General features: G+C 40.7%; 2 protein-coding genes across 3 annotated transcripts in view; both read left to right on the top strand.

Moving 5' to 3' along the window:
* Window positions 1-1,047: 1,047 nt before the first annotated feature.
* LOC112231342 (calmodulin-1) lies at window positions 1,048-5,888 on the top strand. 2 transcript variants are annotated; one of them, XM_024398046.2, is made up of 6 exons: window positions 1,048-1,468; window positions 2,594-2,624; window positions 2,724-2,867; window positions 3,022-3,128; window positions 3,361-3,496; window positions 4,575-5,888. In XM_024398046.2, exons 1-6 carry the CDS (start codon window positions 1,466-1,468, stop codon window positions 4,601-4,603), a joined length of 450 nt encoding a protein of 149 aa, XP_024253814.1. In that variant the 5' UTR covers window positions 1,048-1,465; the 3' UTR covers window positions 4,604-5,888. The 2 variants fall into 2 exon arrangements, with proteins under 2 accessions (XP_024253814.1, XP_024253815.1); XM_024398047.2 differs by lacking the exon at window positions 1,048-1,468 and adding an exon at window positions 1,716-1,846.
* A 3,301-nt stretch (window positions 5,889-9,189) lies between these two features.
* Window positions 9,190-18,653, top strand: part of LOC112231340 (pyruvate carboxylase, mitochondrial) — a 100,409-nt gene continuing 90,945 nt past the window's right edge. Inside the window, exons 1-7 of the mRNA XM_024398043.2 lie at window positions 9,190-9,497; window positions 15,439-15,580; window positions 15,727-15,911; window positions 16,020-16,185; window positions 16,354-16,499; window positions 16,597-16,714; window positions 16,801-16,952. Of these exons, the coding sequence (XP_024253811.1) occupies window positions 15,439-15,580; window positions 15,727-15,911; window positions 16,020-16,185; window positions 16,354-16,499; window positions 16,597-16,714; window positions 16,801-16,952 (909 nt within the window). The 5' untranslated portion in view covers window positions 9,190-9,497. The remainder of the gene's footprint in view (window positions 9,498-15,438; window positions 15,581-15,726; window positions 15,912-16,019; window positions 16,186-16,353; window positions 16,500-16,596; window positions 16,715-16,800; window positions 16,953-18,653) is intronic.

Raw genomic sequence — 18,653 nt, 5'->3', positions numbered from 1 at the left:
TGGGTTTTAATGGTGCACACTGTTAGAATACTGAAAAGCATTATATGCTTTTGAATGGATGTCTAATCTAATCACTACACCGATCTCATAATGGTTGTAGTTGTCATGTAAGGATGAGTATTGGGGGGGGTTAGGGAGAAGGCATCAGTCTGGTGACTGGAGTATGAAAATGGAGCCACATTACTAACACCAGATCTGCTGAACAAAAATTTCAGCAGAGAGATGAGAAGACCTTGATGCTGAAAGCAAGAATGGAGTCTTAAAATTATTTTTTTATGAAGGCATTTTCTTCCCGTCTGATTTTCTGTGTCAGGTAGTCCTGAGGGTGCTAGCATTCAACCTTGATGTAGTGCTCTCCTTGATGTTCTTGTCTGTTTTCTATTATGTCATGATTTGTGTGGACTCTAGGAAGAGTAGCTGCTTCTTCTCACAACAGCTAATGGGGATTCTAAAATACCAATACCTTCCAGGAATTGCAATGGGGTGTATAGCTCTTATCATTCTCACTCTTTTTCTTAATTGGGGTCACATTGACTCTCAAATTATCTGTTCTGTGTTAAATTGGACTTGAAAATGTACCGTCTCAAATTGTTATCAACAGCATTTTCATTGTTCTCTAGTCTAGACATGCACATTTTAGGGCCTACAGGTATTCTATCCCTAAACAGGGCCCTTCTACTAGAGCAAAACATTTCATCTGACTCTAAAGGGCTTTTTTGATAAAATCCCGAACTATCCCTTCAAGATTGGAACAGCCTTTACACTCTCTGGGAAGACTTCTGGTCATCACTAGTTACCACCGCCACAAAGTCATAAACCCCGCCCATTTCTACAATTGATCGTAATGTGATTTTAAACCTTAACCACGCTGCTAATCTTAAATTAAAACCAAAACGCAAGTTTTTGTTTTCATGAATTTTTATGCTGTGGTAACTTGTGGAAACTCTCCCTGACGCATTGCAGGTGGCTGAAAACCAATCTAGTCCGGTTTACTGGGTCAGCTGATGTGCGCCGTTGATCTCTCTCTATAACGTCCTGGGCTAGTTCATACAAAGACAGAATTTACATTTCCTAGAAATAGAGAATGAGCATTATGTAGTTGGTTTTCAAATACAAAAGTTTTCAACGATTGGATACTTTGAAACGCGACTTTTAAATGAAGGATAAAATTGAGAATAGTCCACGTTGCAGATAACTCAAAATTGTGCCGCTCGATCTTTAAAATAAATAAATATACTATATTATATGTATATTTGATATATATATATATATATATATATATATTCGGTGCGCGGACACCATAGTTGCTAGGGAGTGCAGTGTCCTGTTTAAAATCTAAACCAAAGCGGATTGATACACAATTTGAAGCGGCAAAGAGCGCGTAGGACTGTAGTACACTTGATTATCATATTCATTAAGTCGTTGTTAGGTACAGTAGGTAGTAAGATCAAATCAACATATCAAAATGGTAAGTTCCCTTTGCTGTACATTTTTTAAAATTAAATACACATTTTGGATGAATATAATTGGCGTTTCGCCAGGTATAGTACTAGAGCAATCTAACTAACTGGCTAGCAAGCTACACTACATGGCTAGATAATGTGTTGGCTTGGTTGCTTTCTAACTGTGCGATTGATTAGCTAGTTAGCTAAGCACAGCAGACTGTTGGTTACTCACAACATTATGATGATGGCTAACGAGATACAGTAACGTTAATTACATGTGTTATGAATATGGTAGCTAGTTATTTCTGCGTCAAATTCAGTCGTTAATAAGGCTGTTGTGTCCTACACAGACAGCCAGTTCCGCTACGACGAGGACACGAACTACTATAACGTTAGCTAAAGTTAGTATGGCTGTTTGTCAAAACTATCCAGCTTGGCTTGGTGTCGCTGTCGTCTTTGTTCCATGTTAACATTCGATAGTTTTCAAGGCTAGTTAATTTACTTATACAGTCGCTAGTTAATTAGTTGTGTATTGTTAACTATTTTGGCTAGCCAGGTAGCTAACGTTAGCTAGCTGGAACTGAGAGCTGGTCATGGCTAGAAATTATTTGAAGTAAGCTAGATAAACGTCCATTGTGACTTTTCGTAACAAACTAGGATCATTTATGCAGGAGGTTCGGTAAATTAAAGTAACAGGTTAGGGTAATTAGATTAAGGTTAGCTAAAATTATTTTTTTAACGTTAATTTTATTAAAGCTGGATTGCTTCTAGACATGAACGTAACATCTGGAATTTGTCGGTTAGCATTGTCTATTTAACAGTTGGGTTCCTCAAAGTGTTGTAAACTAACGTTAGCTTCTTCAATGTCTTCCGAACTTGGTGAAGCAACGTTACTATATATTGTTCTGGCTAATTTCAGTTCCAGTGGGATATCCCCTGATCTAATGTGTTGCTTTCTAGGCCACTGTGCGGCAGCCTGATCAAACATTGGGGCAAATATGGTGCTAGACAGAACATCACTTGCTAGCACGCTAGCTAGCTAATAATGCGATGTTGCAACTGAAGATGGACGTATAGACGACTTAAGTGCAAAAAAGGGGAATCCAAAATCAAAAGGTGTCATTAATGATATTGTTTATTGCTTTCAGGCAGATCAACTGACAGAGGAACAAATTGCTGGTAAAGTGGCTGTATTTGCTCAAACATTACCAAGGAGTTTAGATGCTTTAGTCAGCATTATGGATGTGGAGAGTGACCTTCTACATTTTTTAAATTCAGAGTTCAAAGAAGCCTTCTCGCTGTTTGATAAAGATGGAGATGGCACCATCACCACCAAAGAGCTGGGCACAGTGATGCGCTCGCTGGGACAGAACCCCACAGAGGCCGAGCTGCAGGACATGATAAATGAGGTGGATGCTGATGGTGAGAGACTTACAAATGCTCTCCATCTCTCCCCCTCAGATTAGGGTGTTGATAATGTCCTGATGCAGTATCTGATTGGGATGAAAGACCTATTATATTGTAAAAAAATAAAATAAAACTTGTTCCTGTGTCAGCATTTTTCTGTCATCCACAGGAAATGGAACCATTGACTTCCCTGAGTTCCTGACCATGATGGCGAGGAAGATGAAGGACACTGACAGTGAGGAGGAAATCAGAGAAGCTTTCAGAGTCTTCGACAAGGTCAGCTAAACTGAGGAATGGAAAACTTTTCGATTATCTTAACGTGGCAAGTCATAGTAGTGCAAATACTAACCAATGGGTTTCATCACTCCCAATAGCTCTGTCTCAAACCTTTCCACAGTTTCAAAATTCATAATTATTTGACATTTAATATTCAGAAATTGGCCAGTAATAAGATCTGCATGTTAACACTAAATTCAAACCCAAAAAATGAATTGATTTCTTGTTGCAGGACGGTAATGGCTATATCAGTGCTGCAGAGCTGCGTCACGTTATGACAAACCTTGGTGAGAAACTGACAGACGAGGAGGTGGATGAGATGATCCGGGAGGCTGATATCGATGGAGATGGACAGGTGAACTACGAAGGTCAGTTTTCCCGTCTTCTCTATCTAGTTTTACATTTACATTAACCTGAACAACATTGTATATTAGTCAGACAATTATTTAATTGCCCATTCACAAGCCAAGAAAGTACAAAACAAATGCTGTCACCCAATTTAATCCATTCAACAACATGCATTCTCGCTTGCTTTGTTTTGTCGTCATAGCAATATATAAAGCAGGTTGTTTTAGGTATTAGTGCTGCAGTTAGACAATGTAGTTCTCATTCCTCTGTTTGGGCAAGATGAAGTGGCTGAGTCAATTGTTACTGTAAAAAGGAACATTTTATTTTTGACTACCACATCCCCTTTGATCATATCAGTGTTGGTAATCCTTCTGTTAGACAGGTGTTCTCTGCTACTTGTGTCCATTTTGTGTCTGTTAACCATCTGTTTAATGGTTTTAAAAGGCAACAATTGACAAATGTCACTGCAAATTATATTGCAATAATTAAATGTTTGGAAAATGGCTCCATATTATGAAGTGTGTGCACAGATGGAGCAAACTGTCGGGCCATGCTCATGAAAAGGTAAAACATTGAAGAATGTAATGAATGGCACGCAGCTGCAGAAATACATTTGATCTTCACATCAAGATATCGAAGTGTACACAGCCTTGCTCTCAACCACCACTTGAGGCATGGATAACAGAATACAGCTCTGATGAAAAATTAAACATGGCATTATACCACAATTATTTGTGATACTAATGAACAGCCCCTTCAAAAACTTGCACATCAATTTGCAGTCTCGATTCCGTTAACTCGTGGTTGTGGAGATGGCTCCCAAATATTTGTAATAAAATAAGCTTTAAATCGCTGTCTCGAATATGGTCAGGCTCAATTCCTGTTGGGTATTGCATTTCTTCCGTGCTTGATATTTTGGAGGCACATTAGGCCACATTTAGGTTCAGCTGTTCTTTGGGTTCCTCTTGTGCCGTGTGTCGATCACTTGTCAGCTAAGACACAAGTGGTATCTTATAGAATGTGAAGAATGGAGAACCATTTGCCAATGCAATGTATGCCTGCCTGCCTCCAAATGTTGGTTCCAATCTTGTCTTTCAGAATTTGTGCAGATGATGACGGCAAAATAATACCGTAAACCCAAAAGAACCCTTCACCACCAGACCAAACAGTGGACAACACACTCACTGTCAACACTTGACTGTCCTCTTATTTATTTTTGCTTTGCATTTGGTTGCTTTCCCCCTTTGTCCATTTCGCTTGATTCAGGCTCATCTGCAAAATCTGTTTTCTTTCATTGTTCCTCTCTTATGCTCTTTTCTTTGACATTTTCTCTTTTCTCTCAAGTAAAATATTTACATAAACATATACTAAAATTGTCGAAACAAACGTGAACAATTTCAAGCTAAAATATATACAGGAAGAGAAATGCATGCTGTGTTACTTTGGGAATATTTTTGTGCTACACTGCTTGCATTGGTTTTTGTTTTACATGGTCTATTCTCATGCCATTTACGGTTGTAGATATTTGCTAACTTTTAGAAGTGCAAAAGATTAACATGATGGGAGGTGACAGGATTTTAACAATAAAATAGACTAATGTACTTCCATGTGTTAATGCGCATGTTTTGGTGAATTCTTTTGGTATGTATGTTTGAGTATAGCAGACATGGTTGTCCAAGGACTCCCCTGTGCAGTGCTGTATGCATATCTCCATTATGTCCTGACATTAAACATTTCGAAAATGTTCTTATGCTAGAGCAGGGGTGTGTTCATTATGCTGAGTCTGTTGCAAAATGTTTTTGATTAAACTGCGAACAGAACATCTTGTGTTTTGGTTAATTAATGTTAATTGATTTCCCTAATGAAAGCCCCTGGTCTTTCTGTTCAGCACCACTACAGTCTCGTTTGAAATGATTTATGCTATTTTACCAATCAAGTAATGTTTTCATGTACATTTCACTTATGCGTAAAGATGTAAGTTATTCCATTTTTTTTTAATGGTTATGACATAAGTGGCAATTAACTTCAAACCTGCTCTGAACAACTATGTACTATTAGGATATTCATTCCCCAAGCAAATGCCACTCGCCTTGTAATTGTGGTTTTAAAGGAACCCTGTACAAGAAAATACATTTCCCCGTCTACTATTTTTGAAAATGTTATCTGTGGAAGGGTGAATACATGTTGAGTCTGCTGATTGTGGTTTTGTACTGAACTTGTGTATGTGATTGAAGTCATGGTCTGTGTTGTCGCTGTCCTACCTATCTGGTCATGCCATATTGCATATTTAACTCAACAACCTTTTCATGTTATCCATATTTTAGTTTCCCCCTCCCATTCCTAAGTTTACTTTTTTACTGTCCATAAATGTTCTCTGTTAATGATCTTTGTTTAAAAAAAATGGAAGACTTTGCCTGTTGTCATGTTCTTTCCCCTGCCCTTTAAAGTTGTGAGTTGTTTGGAGGAGAATGAGAGATTATGCATTCCATTGCTATTTAAACTCTTTGACCAGTGTTTCTATACCAAGATTCCTGCCTTTCATTTACAGTGCATTTAGAAAGTATTCAGACCTTTTGACATTGTTACGTTACAGCCTTATTCTAAAATGTGTTAAATGTTTTTCCTCATGAATCTACACTACCCCATAATGACAAAGAAAAAAGTTTTTCAGATGTGTTTGTTACATAAGTATTCAGACCCTTTGCTATGTGACTTGAAATTGAGCTCAGGTGCATCCTGTTTCCATTGATCATATTTGAGGTGTTTCATACAACTTGATTGGAGTCCACCTGTGGTAAATTCAATTTATTGGACATGATTTGGAATGTCACACCTGTCTATATAAGGACCCACAGTTGACAGTACATGTCAGAGCAAAACCAAGCCATGAGGTTGAAGGAATTGTAATTGTTCATATAGCCCAGGCCATCTTTATGTAGAACAACACTTCTTTTTTTCAGGTCCTTAGAGAGTTCTTTGCCATGAATTGCTATGTTGAACTTCCAGTGACCAGTCAGTGTGAGGGAGTGTGAGAGCGATGACACCAAATTTAACACCACACCTACTCCCCATTCACACCTGAGACCTTGTAACACTAACGAGTCACATGACCCCCGGGGAGGGAAAATGGCTAATTGGGCCCAATTTGGACATTTTCACTTAGGTGTGTGCTCACTTTTGTTGCCAGCGGTTTAGACATTAATAGCTGTGTGTTGAGTTATTTTGAGGGGACAGCAAATTTACACTGTTATACAAGCTGTACACTCACTACTTTACATTGTAGCAAAGTGTAATTTCTTCAGTATTGTCACATGAAAAGATATACTCAAATATTTACAAAAATGTGAGGGGTGTACTCACTTTTGTGATAACATTTTTGCTTTGCAGTTGTTGGGTATTTGTAGATTGATGAAGGGGGGATAAACCCCATTTCAACCAGTTTAGAATAAGACTGTAACGTAACAATGTGGAAAAAGTCAAGCGGTGGCAATGCTTTCCAAATGCACTGTATACTCGTACTGTGCAATGAAAGCAAGTGTTTGACAATTCTATCAAGAATATGGACAGACAGTATTTGACCTTGTATCTCTATTCTGTCAAGTTTTAATATCGCAACATTTAGTTGCACATTTGCAAAATATCTTTAGTTGGTAATGCTGTGCAATAGTAGTGCATGTTGTGTTTATGTTCTGTACCTAGTTGAAAATCAATTATGTATGTGTATTGGCTAGGGGCGGAGGACACACAGTATGCTAACCTGGTAACTAGAGACTTTACAAATCCTAAGGATCTCTTCAATGCATAATGAATACCAGAACTATACAGTGCATTTGGAATGTATTCAGACCCTTTGGCTTTTTCCACATTTTGTTATGTTACAGCCTTGTTTTAATATTGATTACATTTTTTCCCCCTCAATCTAAACACAATACCCCATAATGACTCGAAATTGAGCTCAGGTGCATCCTGTTTCCATTGATCATCCTTGATGTTTCTACAACTTGATTGGAGTCCACTTGTGGTAAATTAAATTGATTGGACATGATTTGGAAAGGCACACACTTGTCTATATAAGGTCCCACAGTTGACCGTGCATGGTAGCCAAAATCCAAGCCATGTGGTTGAAGGAATTGTCCTTCGAGCTCTGAGACAGGATTGTGTCGAGGGATAGATCTGGGGAAGGGCACCAAAAAATGTCTGCAGCATGGAAGGTCCCCAAGAACACAGTGGCCTCCATCATTCTTAATTGGAATAATGCTGGCGCCACCAAGACCCTTCCTAGAGCTGGACGCCTGGCCAAACTGAGTTATCAGGGGAGAAGGGCCAAGAACCTGATGGTCACTTACAGAGCTCTCTGTGGAGATGGTAGCACCTTCTAGATGGACAAACATCTCTGCAGCACTCCACAATCAAGCCTTTATGTTAGAGTGGCCAGACGGAAGCCACTCCTCAGTAAAATGCACATGACCACCTGCTTGGAGTTTGCCAAAAGGCACCTAAATACTCTTAGGACCATGAGAAACAAGATTCTCTGGTCTGATGAAACTAAGATTGAACTCTTCGGCCTGAATGCCAAGCGTCACTTCTGGTGGAGAACTGGCACCAGTCCTACGGTGAAGCATGGTGGTGGCAGCATCATGCTGTGGGGATGTTTTAAAGTGGCAGGAACTGGGAGACTAGCCAGGATCGAGGGGAAAGCTGAATGGAGCAAAGTACAGAGTGATCTTTGATGAAAACCTGCTACAGAGCGCTCAGAAACTCAGACGGGCGAAGGTTTACCTTCCAGCAGGACAACGACCCTAAGCACACAGCGAAGTCAATGCAGAAGTTGCTATGGGACAAGTCTCTGAATATCCTTGATATCCTTGAGTGGCCCAGCCAGAGCCCGGACTTGAACCCGATCAAACATCTCTGGAGAGACCTGAAAATGGGCAGCAGCTCTCACCATCCAACCTGACAGATTGAGAAGATCTGCAGAGAAGAATGGAATAAACTCCCCAAATCAGGCGTGCCAAGCTTGTAGCTTCATACCCAAGAAGACCTAAGGCTGTAATCGCCACAAAGGGTGCTTTAACAAAGTACTGAGTAAAGAGTCTGAATGCTTATGTAACTATGATATTTGCAAAAATAAAAATAAAAAACTTTGATTATGGGGTATTGTGTGAAGATTGATGGGGGGAAAATACTCATTAATCCATTTTCGAATACGGCTGTAATGTAACAAAATGTGAAGGCTTTTGAGTACTTTCTGAATGCACTGTACATATTTTTTTAATGTAGAATGAATAACAGTGCAATGTTATAATTACTGTAAAAATTTCACCATTTGTGTTTCACGGTGCTGTGTAGTATTAGCTGGCTGTTTCATGATAAACTCCTTGCACGATTCCTCTACCCCGTCAACCAATAGCTGAACAGGTGCGTGTGTGTGTGTGTGTGTATTGATTGACGTTGGGTATTACGAATAGCACACATTAATTCCAAACATTAGCCAGGGGTGTAATCCTTAGTTCAAACAGTTGAAAAACGTTTCGTTTTGAAATTTAAAGGAGAATTTCTGTTGGACAAATTCAGGTAGGTCTCTCCCTGTTTCGTTTCGTTTGCGAAACGTTTTACAACAGAATCAGCGGAAAGAATACACCCCTTGAAACTAAATTGACGTAAGGAACAAGCTAACCAATAGCAGGTAGCCAAGGGGTGGGCGAGTCGTCTGAATGGGTTTAAATGTCTTATCTCAATAGACAGCTAGCTAGTCATTCTAACACCAGACTTTTTTTCAGCCATCAAGGGGGACAGTTAGCTAGGGTGCACAGAAAAATCATAAAAGCCACATGCATTGAGGTAGATCACAGTACCCAGCTAGATCAATTTACGCTGATTGAAGAGAAGAGCGAACTGCCAGCGACAGTCAAAAGCGCCACACCAACACCCATGCTAGTGTCCGATAGCCACTGAACGTTAGCTGGGAGACTTTAAAGCCTCAGTGATTCACGCATTCTACTGTAGACTTGAGACCGTAAGGTAAGTTTTTTTTTTTTGCATTACAAGTCTTGTAGAAAAATAGACCATTTGGGAGTTGTTTATGTTGCTTATCCCGTGGTAGTTGGCCAATATCCATCCATCATACTATGTTTTTACATGCAGGTCCAGAGCTGCTAGCTAGTTAACAGTTGGTTGGCTAGCTAGCGAGTTAGCTATGCCATCTAATGTAGCCCTTTCTCATGGAAGTTAGCTGGCTGCATACTAAGCACCGAGCAAAAGTGGACACTGCAACCGACAACTCCCCCAAATGATGGTGACATTTCCACATAGCTAGCCATTTAGAATTATCCTCGACAATGCCCTTTTGGACTCCAGTAAAAACTAGTGATGTACATATTCGTTATCTTCTGACTGACAAATAATACACCGAATGGACGTCAAACGTGAGAACATTGATTGAGATTGGTTTGTTTGCTCTTTCGATCAGTGAAGAACCTCGACTTTGGTGTTGCACCAAGCACTGGTGAATCGGTCAAGAGTTCAGTGGAACAGAAACTGTCTGGACAGTTCATTCATGTGCATGTTGTATCTGTGGGAATGTCTGGAAAGGATTCTCGTATAAAATCTAGTTTATAGCATGCAACAACGTGTAACTTTTGGACTCTTGTTGACTCATTCTGATATATAGACCTAGCAGTGTTATTAAATTATTGTCCTCGGAACCCATGGTGTGTAGACCGAGGTGCAGGCCAGACCTTTGGCTTGGGTATGCAGGACCAGTCTGAACACTGCGGTGGCATAGCCTTTATTGTGCATTAGTGTCCCAACCATCTATTGTGACATTTCCTTATGGTTTCTACTTTCATATCTTGCCAACTGCTGTCCATGCATAATAAATCAGACTGTGATACCAGCTTTCTGGTATACACTTAAGCAATAAGTCCTAGGGGGTGTGGTATATGGCCAATATACCAGGGCTAAGGGCTGTTCTTATGCGCAACGTGGCGTGCCTGCATACAGCCTTTGGCCGTGGCATATTGGCCGTATACCGCAAACCCCCGAGATGCCTTATTGCTATTATAAACTGGTTACCAATGTACTGAGAACTGTAAAAAAAAAAAAAATGTTTTTGTCATACCTGTGGTATATGGTCTGATATACCACAGCTTTCAGCCATTCAGCATTCAGGGCTCTAACCACATGGTTTCTAATCTGAAATAAAGCACTGCAAACACTTGAAGTTTACTTACAAATCAGATTGTTGAACAAAATCACATTTGTACTAACTCTGCCGGTTGTCTGTGCGGTTTGTCTGTTTTCGGGTCAAAATTTGAGAAAATAGCCATAGCAATAGAATTACTTACCCAACTGTTTAGCTTGCCGTTACTGCCATTGAGTTTTCTATCACCTGGCACATGTGCAAAACCATGTGAATACCTGCAAGACTTCAGTTAGTATGCATACTTGAAGGCTACTTCTGTCTTGTGCACGTAAGGTGCCTTAGGTGACAAGTCATAATAGCCACACACAGACACCTGCGTTTTGAGGTTGGTTTAATAATACTTTCCTGTGGATACAGGCAGGAATCAGCTGACAATGGGTACAGTAAGTTTACATTATGTACATTTGGAACATGGGACATAGGTTTGCTTCAATAGAGAACTAGCTTTGGGGCTATAGTTGTCCCTACATTTTCAGTCTGCAACATTGCTAGACTTGGTTTTTAAATGTCATGGTTACCGATGGCATTTAGTCCTAGGTTCAAGTTACCCTTGCCAGGCTTATAGCTTACTAAACACTTAGCTGGGAAAGAGACTACGTTCAATTTGGCATGCTCTTCGTGCTAGCCTTTTTTGTTTTCCACCTACGGTGTATTTGCGTGTACTGTCTTAAGTTTGATTCCGGCTGATCAATCCCTTTAACAGAAAACTTCGGCATTCTGGCAATGAAGCCCTTTCTCTACTTTCCCAGAGTCAGCTGACCTAGTGGATAACATTTTTATGTCTGGTAGTTAGCAACTTCAAACTGCACTTTCCTCATTGCCAAAATCTAGAAGTATCCCTTTAAAGGAGAACTTAACTTTGCATTTTGACGTAAAAAAAATCTGTATTTTGGATGTAAATTGCATGTTATAGCAGAGTCCACACACTTTTTTGCAATTTTACTTAAATTTTGCTTGTTCTGCAGTGCCAAGGTGTGGATAAAACATGCACAAAAACACCTAAATATACATCCTTCTAGAAACCGCAATGCTCTCAGTATAGTGATGCAGGTCTTGTAGATGTATGAAATTGTCATTCCGAGCGATATCTGCAATGTTATATTCCATTTTGTGCCATTTGAGTGATTTCCCCTATCCACTTGTGATACTTCTCTGTGTAGCATGAGCACTCGGAAAAGTATGGCATGAGTCGCCCAAAATGGTATATAACGTTGCGGTTGAAGTTTGGAATCACACAATTTAAATATGTACAACATCGAAAGACCTGGATCACTACTGAGAGCGTTGCAGTTCTAAAATGAGATACTTGGGTGTTTTTGGAGCTTTTATTGTTTAATATTGCTTAATTGAGCAGGAATTATTGTCGTTGCAGAAATCTGTCCAGCTACCTTGCCGAAGGTAGGCTTCCTGCAACACTTCTATTAGGTCAGAAGTCCTTCTCATATGTTTAATGGTAGTCTACGACATTGACTCCTTGTACTACAATTGTAGTTACTGTGAAGATTATTGCGGGCAAATCGTGAAGAAAATAAAATACATTTCACCTACTCACCATGTTTCCAGAATCTAAAATGAATTGTTGAATGAAGGTGTTTGTTGTGAAGAGCATGCCAGATCTGTTCCAGATGAGTTGATAAAGTTCAGGCTTTGTTTCTTCAACACTGCTTCCATACCTCATGTATGTTTATAACTGCATGGTGGGGTTGTTTACCCAACAACAACCTCAACTTGCTACACTTGCACTCTGGTTATATTCAGTGCTATCAACACAAGTAGCATATGTCTTGGCTACTGTGTTCAGAATGTTTAGGATTCAGCCTCTAAATTGAATAAAACAAAACTTTTGTAATGATGGTAGTAAACAGGCTACCACTTATTTTTCTTAGTTGGCGATCAGCCTACTGGTAACCATTTACTATGTGACACATCAGTGTTTGTTGAACTGAGTTTTTATGCGTGTTCAGTCATCTGGTTTTAAGACCAATTAGTTGCCCCAACATGTTCTAGTATGTCTGTTGTGTGGTGGGAAAGACTAGCACAGAGACTAAGCCTGCCTACATGTAGACTGATTTTATGGAATATGTAAACCACCTTGTTCTGCCTGTCGTGGCCCATTTTCAAAGTCATCAGGTTATTGATGGCCATGTTTAGGCCCATGTATATTTGAGTGACATATTTGCAATATTTGGGTAATGGTGGTAGTGAAGTCTCTGTATGTCACTAGGGCCCTAGTCCTATGCTATAGGTTGGTTTGTCACTGGGATTGACGTTACATTCTGAAAGGCACTTGCCCATCGGTAAGTTGGGAGCTTTAAAAAAAAAAAAAAATTGGTTGGCTGACGATTATGATCCCTTGGTTGAAAAAGTAAACTAGCTATTTACATACAGAAGTGCCATACAGCCTGCCTTTCACCTACACGTGGGGAAGGATTTAGAAACTGAGAACCCAAATGCTAAGGATTCCAGTAAATCAGTAAAAATCTCAGAACAAGCTAAACTTGCTTGACTGCCATAAATTGTCTTTCACCTAATACAATCGGATGAACCAGAAAGGTCAGGTTTAGGCTACTGGAATTCTTTGCAGTTTGGTTGTTTTCAATGACCTGCCCAAATGGGTCAGGCTCAACTTGCGGGACTGCTCAATTTACTTTCCCCAGGCAATAGGGCAACACCTTAATATCAAACCCTGAAATCTCAATGAAAGTTCTTTGTGTAGTATTAACTCATTAGGTAGTCAACTTATTACAGTAGCCATCACGTTTTACAATGTGAGGGTTCGGCTATTTCTCTTGTCTAGAAAGAAGACACTTTAGGTGACAATGGAGAGGCTGTTCAACAAGGTCAGTCTGCTGATGTGAGGTCCTTGGTGCCAGACTTTCTCCAGAGCCCTCATTAAGCCATGAACACACCCTGTCAGCTTGAATACAGAACACAATGAAATACGTTTGCAGCTCATATTTGGGTAGAAATGGTTGACAGGTCAAATTACAGTTGAAGACAATGTACTAGGCAATATTACAATAAGCTGCCTTTTAACACGTCTCTCAAATGATTGGACCAGAGGAATGTCGTCAAGAATATCCTGTTTCATTTGGCCCACTTCCATTCATTCAGCCTCAGACTAGCCTTGTTTCTTTTCTTTTTTTGTGCCAACACTGCTCCCTCCGCTCTTTCCTTTATTTTCAAGTCTATTCTATTCATGGGAACATAGTGAAGTCCTCGGTTCATTCACCTGCATTTATTGTGGATGTTATAAATAAAGGATGTCACGTGCAGTAATGTTCTAGGTTAGGGTTAAAATAGTTAGGGATTTCTTATCAATTCTTTGATTTTATTCTAACGCCAACATGACAGTGCCATGAGAATTTCATAATAAATGGTATCATTTGTCCACATGGCAAAACAAATATTTGTTATCAAGGGGATCTGACATCAAAAGAGCATTCCTGCAAGCTGCCCTTTTTCTTACCTTTGAACCTGTTATTGCAATGTGCGCTTGTGAAGTATTTTGTTTGGTTTTGTCCCAATCTGTTTCATTTTCAACATGCAGTGCAGGTATAGCTATAATGAAGTGCCCGTATGATACGGACTTTTTAATTTGATGTCCTATATTTGGGATCACAAAGTGCTGAACCTGATATGGCTTATCAGTCTCTTGCTCCTGCCAACGCAGCAGTGGACGTGCCATTGCTGTTTATGCCAAACATTTTTGTGTTAGGATTGAATTATTTTGTATCAAACCATATCCACCTCTTAGTGTTGATCAGTTAGCCTGTTCATGTGACTACTACTTATACAGATGAGGTATTTCTAAATCTGTAGAACTGGTGGTCGGACCATGGACAACTGAGCTTTGTTATGCTGGAGTTACGAGAGGTCACTACGAGAGGTCACTAATGCTGCTGTATCGGCGGACCAGTCTCATGATATTGTCACATCAACAGGCCAACACTTCGGATACTCTGAAGGGTTTGGATTGATTTGTGTGCTAGGGTGGTGTGTTACAGGCAGTTGGACATTCAACCATTTTATATTTAATTCTAGTTGTGTTTAAGTTCAAACCCAATTTAATTTCCCTTTGGCCTTTTCTCATGAATCAAGTATTGCCTAATTGATCTCCTCTACAGGTCCTCTGAATATGAATGTTTTACTCTTTTCCCATCTGCGTCCCATGGAGCTTCCACCCCTGCTGTGTTCAGTCAGTCACTATTTGTTCAGATGGAAAGTGTTTACCAAACTATTTCTTTAAATTCCACTTCCTGTTTTTTTTTTGTCACTGACCCCTGGGTTGCACATGAATGCCTTGTTTAGTCAGTTGGTATGGAGTGTTAGGCCAGAGGTCTGGTCAGTGTACTGTAATAGAGGTTAAAGATGTCCAGCAATTTTATTTTGTGTATTTTTTTTACATATAAAAAAAAATTACTTTTACTGTTAATGTGGTATCTCCAGTATAAATGCATTGAAGTACACACTTAAGGTAAAAAATAAAATAAAATGTTTGGCGCAAATGTTTCTAGACACAACTGATATTTCTACAGGTAAGTCAGGTATCTAGTATTCCCACATTCCTTCCAAGGTAAAGCAAAAGGAAGTGGTAGGCTTATTTTATCTGTTGTCTGCATCTTATTGTCTTGACAAGTTTGACATTTTTACTGTCCGTTAAGTCAGTCCCCATACAACTGTATATAGGTCAGGACCTGTGTTGCATCATGCATGGGCTGTCTGTTTACTCCTTAACCACACCCTTCTTCTGTGAAGATGCTGCTGCACGTTGGAGGTATGCGTTCGGCCCTGGGGCTACTGGCTGTCAGGAGGGCATGCTGCCTGGCTCGCACCACCCACAACTCCCCTCAGACACTGGAATACAAGCCCATCAAAAAGGTCATGGTGGCCAATAGAGGTATCGTAACAATTCTCCTACCTTGGTAATTCTGACACTAAAACACTGAAATGTAAGCCAAATTGTTGTAGCTAGTTTCCTCTCACCACATGATTACATTTTCCTGAGACTGCATGATGACAGCTGAGTAATCCAACTACTTGTAGGTGAGATTGCCATCCGTGTGTTCCGGGCGTGCACTGAGCTGGGGATCCGGACAGTGGCTGTCTACTCTGAGCAAGACACCGGCCAGATGCACAGGCAGAAGGCAGATGAGGCTTACCTCATAGGGAAGGGCCTGCCGCCTGTGGCTGCCTACCTGGACATCCCTGACATCATCAAAGTTGCTAAGGTCAGAGATGTGAAAATATATTTTGGAAACTTTTCTGAACCAACTGTTACTGCTCTTAAAGATCACAGCTTTATGTTTTTTTCCACATCGTTTTATTATTCTTCTCAGGAAAATGATGTGGATGCAATCCACCCTGGGTATGGCTTCCTGTCTGAGCGATCAGACTTTGCTCAGGCATGTGTCGATGCTGGGGTACGCTTCATTGGCCCTTCCCCTGATGTGGTGCGCAAGATGGGAGACAAGGTGGAGGCTCGATCCATCGCTATCCGTGCAGGTAGGCCGGACACTCACTCACTGTCATGTTCAGGACCATCTGATGGATGTTTGTTTCATGTTTTAAAGTCATTTTTTCAGCAAAATCATCAAACATACAGCTGACATTGTGTACTGTTAAGTTAACTGTGTAGTTAAGCTCAAATTGTTGGATTGTTTTTGCTTCCAGGAGTTCCAGTTGTACCAGGGACAGACGGTCCCATCACTTGCCTGTCGGAGGCCCAGGAGTTCTCCAACACCTATGGCTTTCCCATCATCTTTAAGGCTGCCTACGGTGGTGGGGGCAGGGGAATGAGGGTGGTCAAAGAGTACGAGGCGAGTATAAATATCTGTGCCTAAGTAGAGTTTCCAGTTTGAGTGTTTTGTCTTTGTGCTGGCTGACTTAATGATCCCCGTCGGTTGACGTGTGTAGGAGCTGGAGGAGAACTATCAGCGTGCGTACTCTGAGGCCCTGGCTGCGTTTGGGAACGGTGCTCTTTTCGTGGAGAAGTTCATTGAGAGACCCAGACACATTGAAGTGCAGATCCTGGGTGAGTTTGTTAGACTGTTTTTGTTGAGTCTTTTAAAAGGGTTGTATACAGTAGATCTAATCACATTGTCATCCCATCTCTCCCAGGTGATAAGTATGGTAATGTTATCCACCTGTATGAGAGGGACTGCTCTATCCAGAGGAGGCACCAGAAGGTGGTAGAGATCGCCCCGGCTGTACAACTGGACCCACACCTCCGGGACAGACTCACCGCTGACTCTGTTAACCTGGCCAGACAGGTACAGGATGCAACACACGCTTTATGATGCATTCTTTTAATAGAGAGTGTAGAGCTTGAAACCTTGTATTCCTTTGTCATTTTCATTTTTTAAATGTTTAGATTTTTTTTAAAATGGCAGCGCTGTATGTATTTGCAGTTTTGAATGGAATATCAGATGATCGTTGTTTGAATTGAGTGGAGTTTTAGTCTTTATTGTGCAAAAACACTTCTCACAGACACCATAAACATCAAGGATGAAAGTTGAGAAACCCTGAGTTTGTTCGTTCTTGGCCTTTCGTTCAAAACGGCTCATAATGAAAAATGTCCTACATTTAAAAAATAAAACAAATTAATTGTAGTAAGGAAAGCAAGGCAAGGCCCTCAAAGCACAATGTTTTAAATTCATTTATAAGCTACTCTGAGCCGTTCTAAATGGGTGTTCTCATTCGGTGTTGTGCTCATAGAGGCAATGGAGACGTGTGGGAGGAGGATGAGAACCTGGAAAGGAATATTGCAGTTTAAGAAAGGGATTTAGAGACCGAAAGAGCAATTTCGATTCATAAGTGTCCTACAGGGAAGGAAGAAAGGATCAAAGTAAAAGACTAGAGCCTAATTAAAGCAGTGGAAAGAAATTCCACCTGCAGGCTACCAATTGGCACACTAGATGGCAGCATTCAACAACACAGATGGCCAGGGGAGACTGCCACTAGTAGTGAACTGTTGAGATTGCCACTCCCACTCACAATAAATATCACCTGTAAGGGGGCTTTCACACCATAGTGTTTACTCCCTTAGTTCGGTTGATTTGAACTGGTGTGAACACTATCCGCACTAAACAATGCACGGTGTATCGCTCAGGGTGGTCTCGGTCCGATTCGTACCGTTGTGCGGTTCGCTGCAGGTGAGATGGCAGTCTGGACCAAACATGGGGGGGGGCAATATAGGCTACTGAATATAGCCTAGTCATGTAGCAGTTCTAGCAGCTATTGTTTCGGGGGGGATACAATGGAACAATAATCAAACTCTGATTCAAACTATAGCTCAGCACTGTGCTAAAATGTCCTTACAATACGCAATTGAAGAATTTCCTGATTGCAATCAAGCTGACTTATTTTGTTTTCTTGAGGTGGAAGCAATTACTTTGATCTGAAAACAGTTACTGTTGTCAGTGGCATCCCACCGATTTCCCCATCCTGTATGAGAAACTATTAGACGTTGTGTACACTAGCTGGTGTGCCTGTCATGTTCACCCTTGAGCTAGCTGTATTTTGCAAGTGCTTGTATTCCATTTTTTGCTGTTTTTGGGATGGAAGAGGGAGGCAGGGGGTGGGACGGGTTTGCCATGTTTGAGGGAGTGAAGAAAGACCTGTGATGTGCATGTGGCCCTCAATTTGGGATCGGCCACTGTTGAACTGCCTGAACTCATCCATTCAGCCTGATACCCAGACATGCACTACAGTGACCAGTCTCCCACCCTATTTGCTCTGTCAATAACTTAACAGAATGGAAAATATGACTTCACTAGCATTGGTCTGTGTGAAGGAGAGAGAAAGAAATTGGTTGTGAGGGACAGAATTCCCCTCCATCTGTTCAATCATATGGCAGTGAGGAATGAAGAGGAGTGGTGACGAGAGCGTTTGGCTATGCATGCACTTCGAGAAACCTGCTCTCCTAACGAAAACAAAACTCTGCCAGTGGTGGTTCACTAACAGACTCCTCC

This window comes from Oncorhynchus tshawytscha, linkage group LG33, assembly GCF_018296145.1.
Source record: "Oncorhynchus tshawytscha isolate Ot180627B linkage group LG33, Otsh_v2.0, whole genome shotgun sequence".
NCBI classification, from domain to species: Eukaryota; Metazoa; Chordata; class Actinopteri; order Salmoniformes; family Salmonidae; genus Oncorhynchus; species Oncorhynchus tshawytscha.
The sequence above is the reverse complement of the archived record's forward strand: the minus strand, read 5'-3'. Positions and strand labels throughout refer to the sequence as shown.

What these genes read in the sequence shown, in the direction of transcription:
- LOC112231342 (XM_024398046.2), top strand. An exon ending in AAATGAGGTGGATGCTGATG is followed by an intron (nt 2,868 to 3,021) that starts GTGAGAGACTTA and finishes TGTCATCCACAG; the next exon opens with GAAATGGAACCATTGACTTC. An exon ending in CTTTCAGAGTCTTCGACAAG is followed by an intron (nt 3,129 to 3,360) that starts GTCAGCTAAACT and finishes TTCTTGTTGCAG; the next exon opens with GACGGTAATGGCTATATCAG.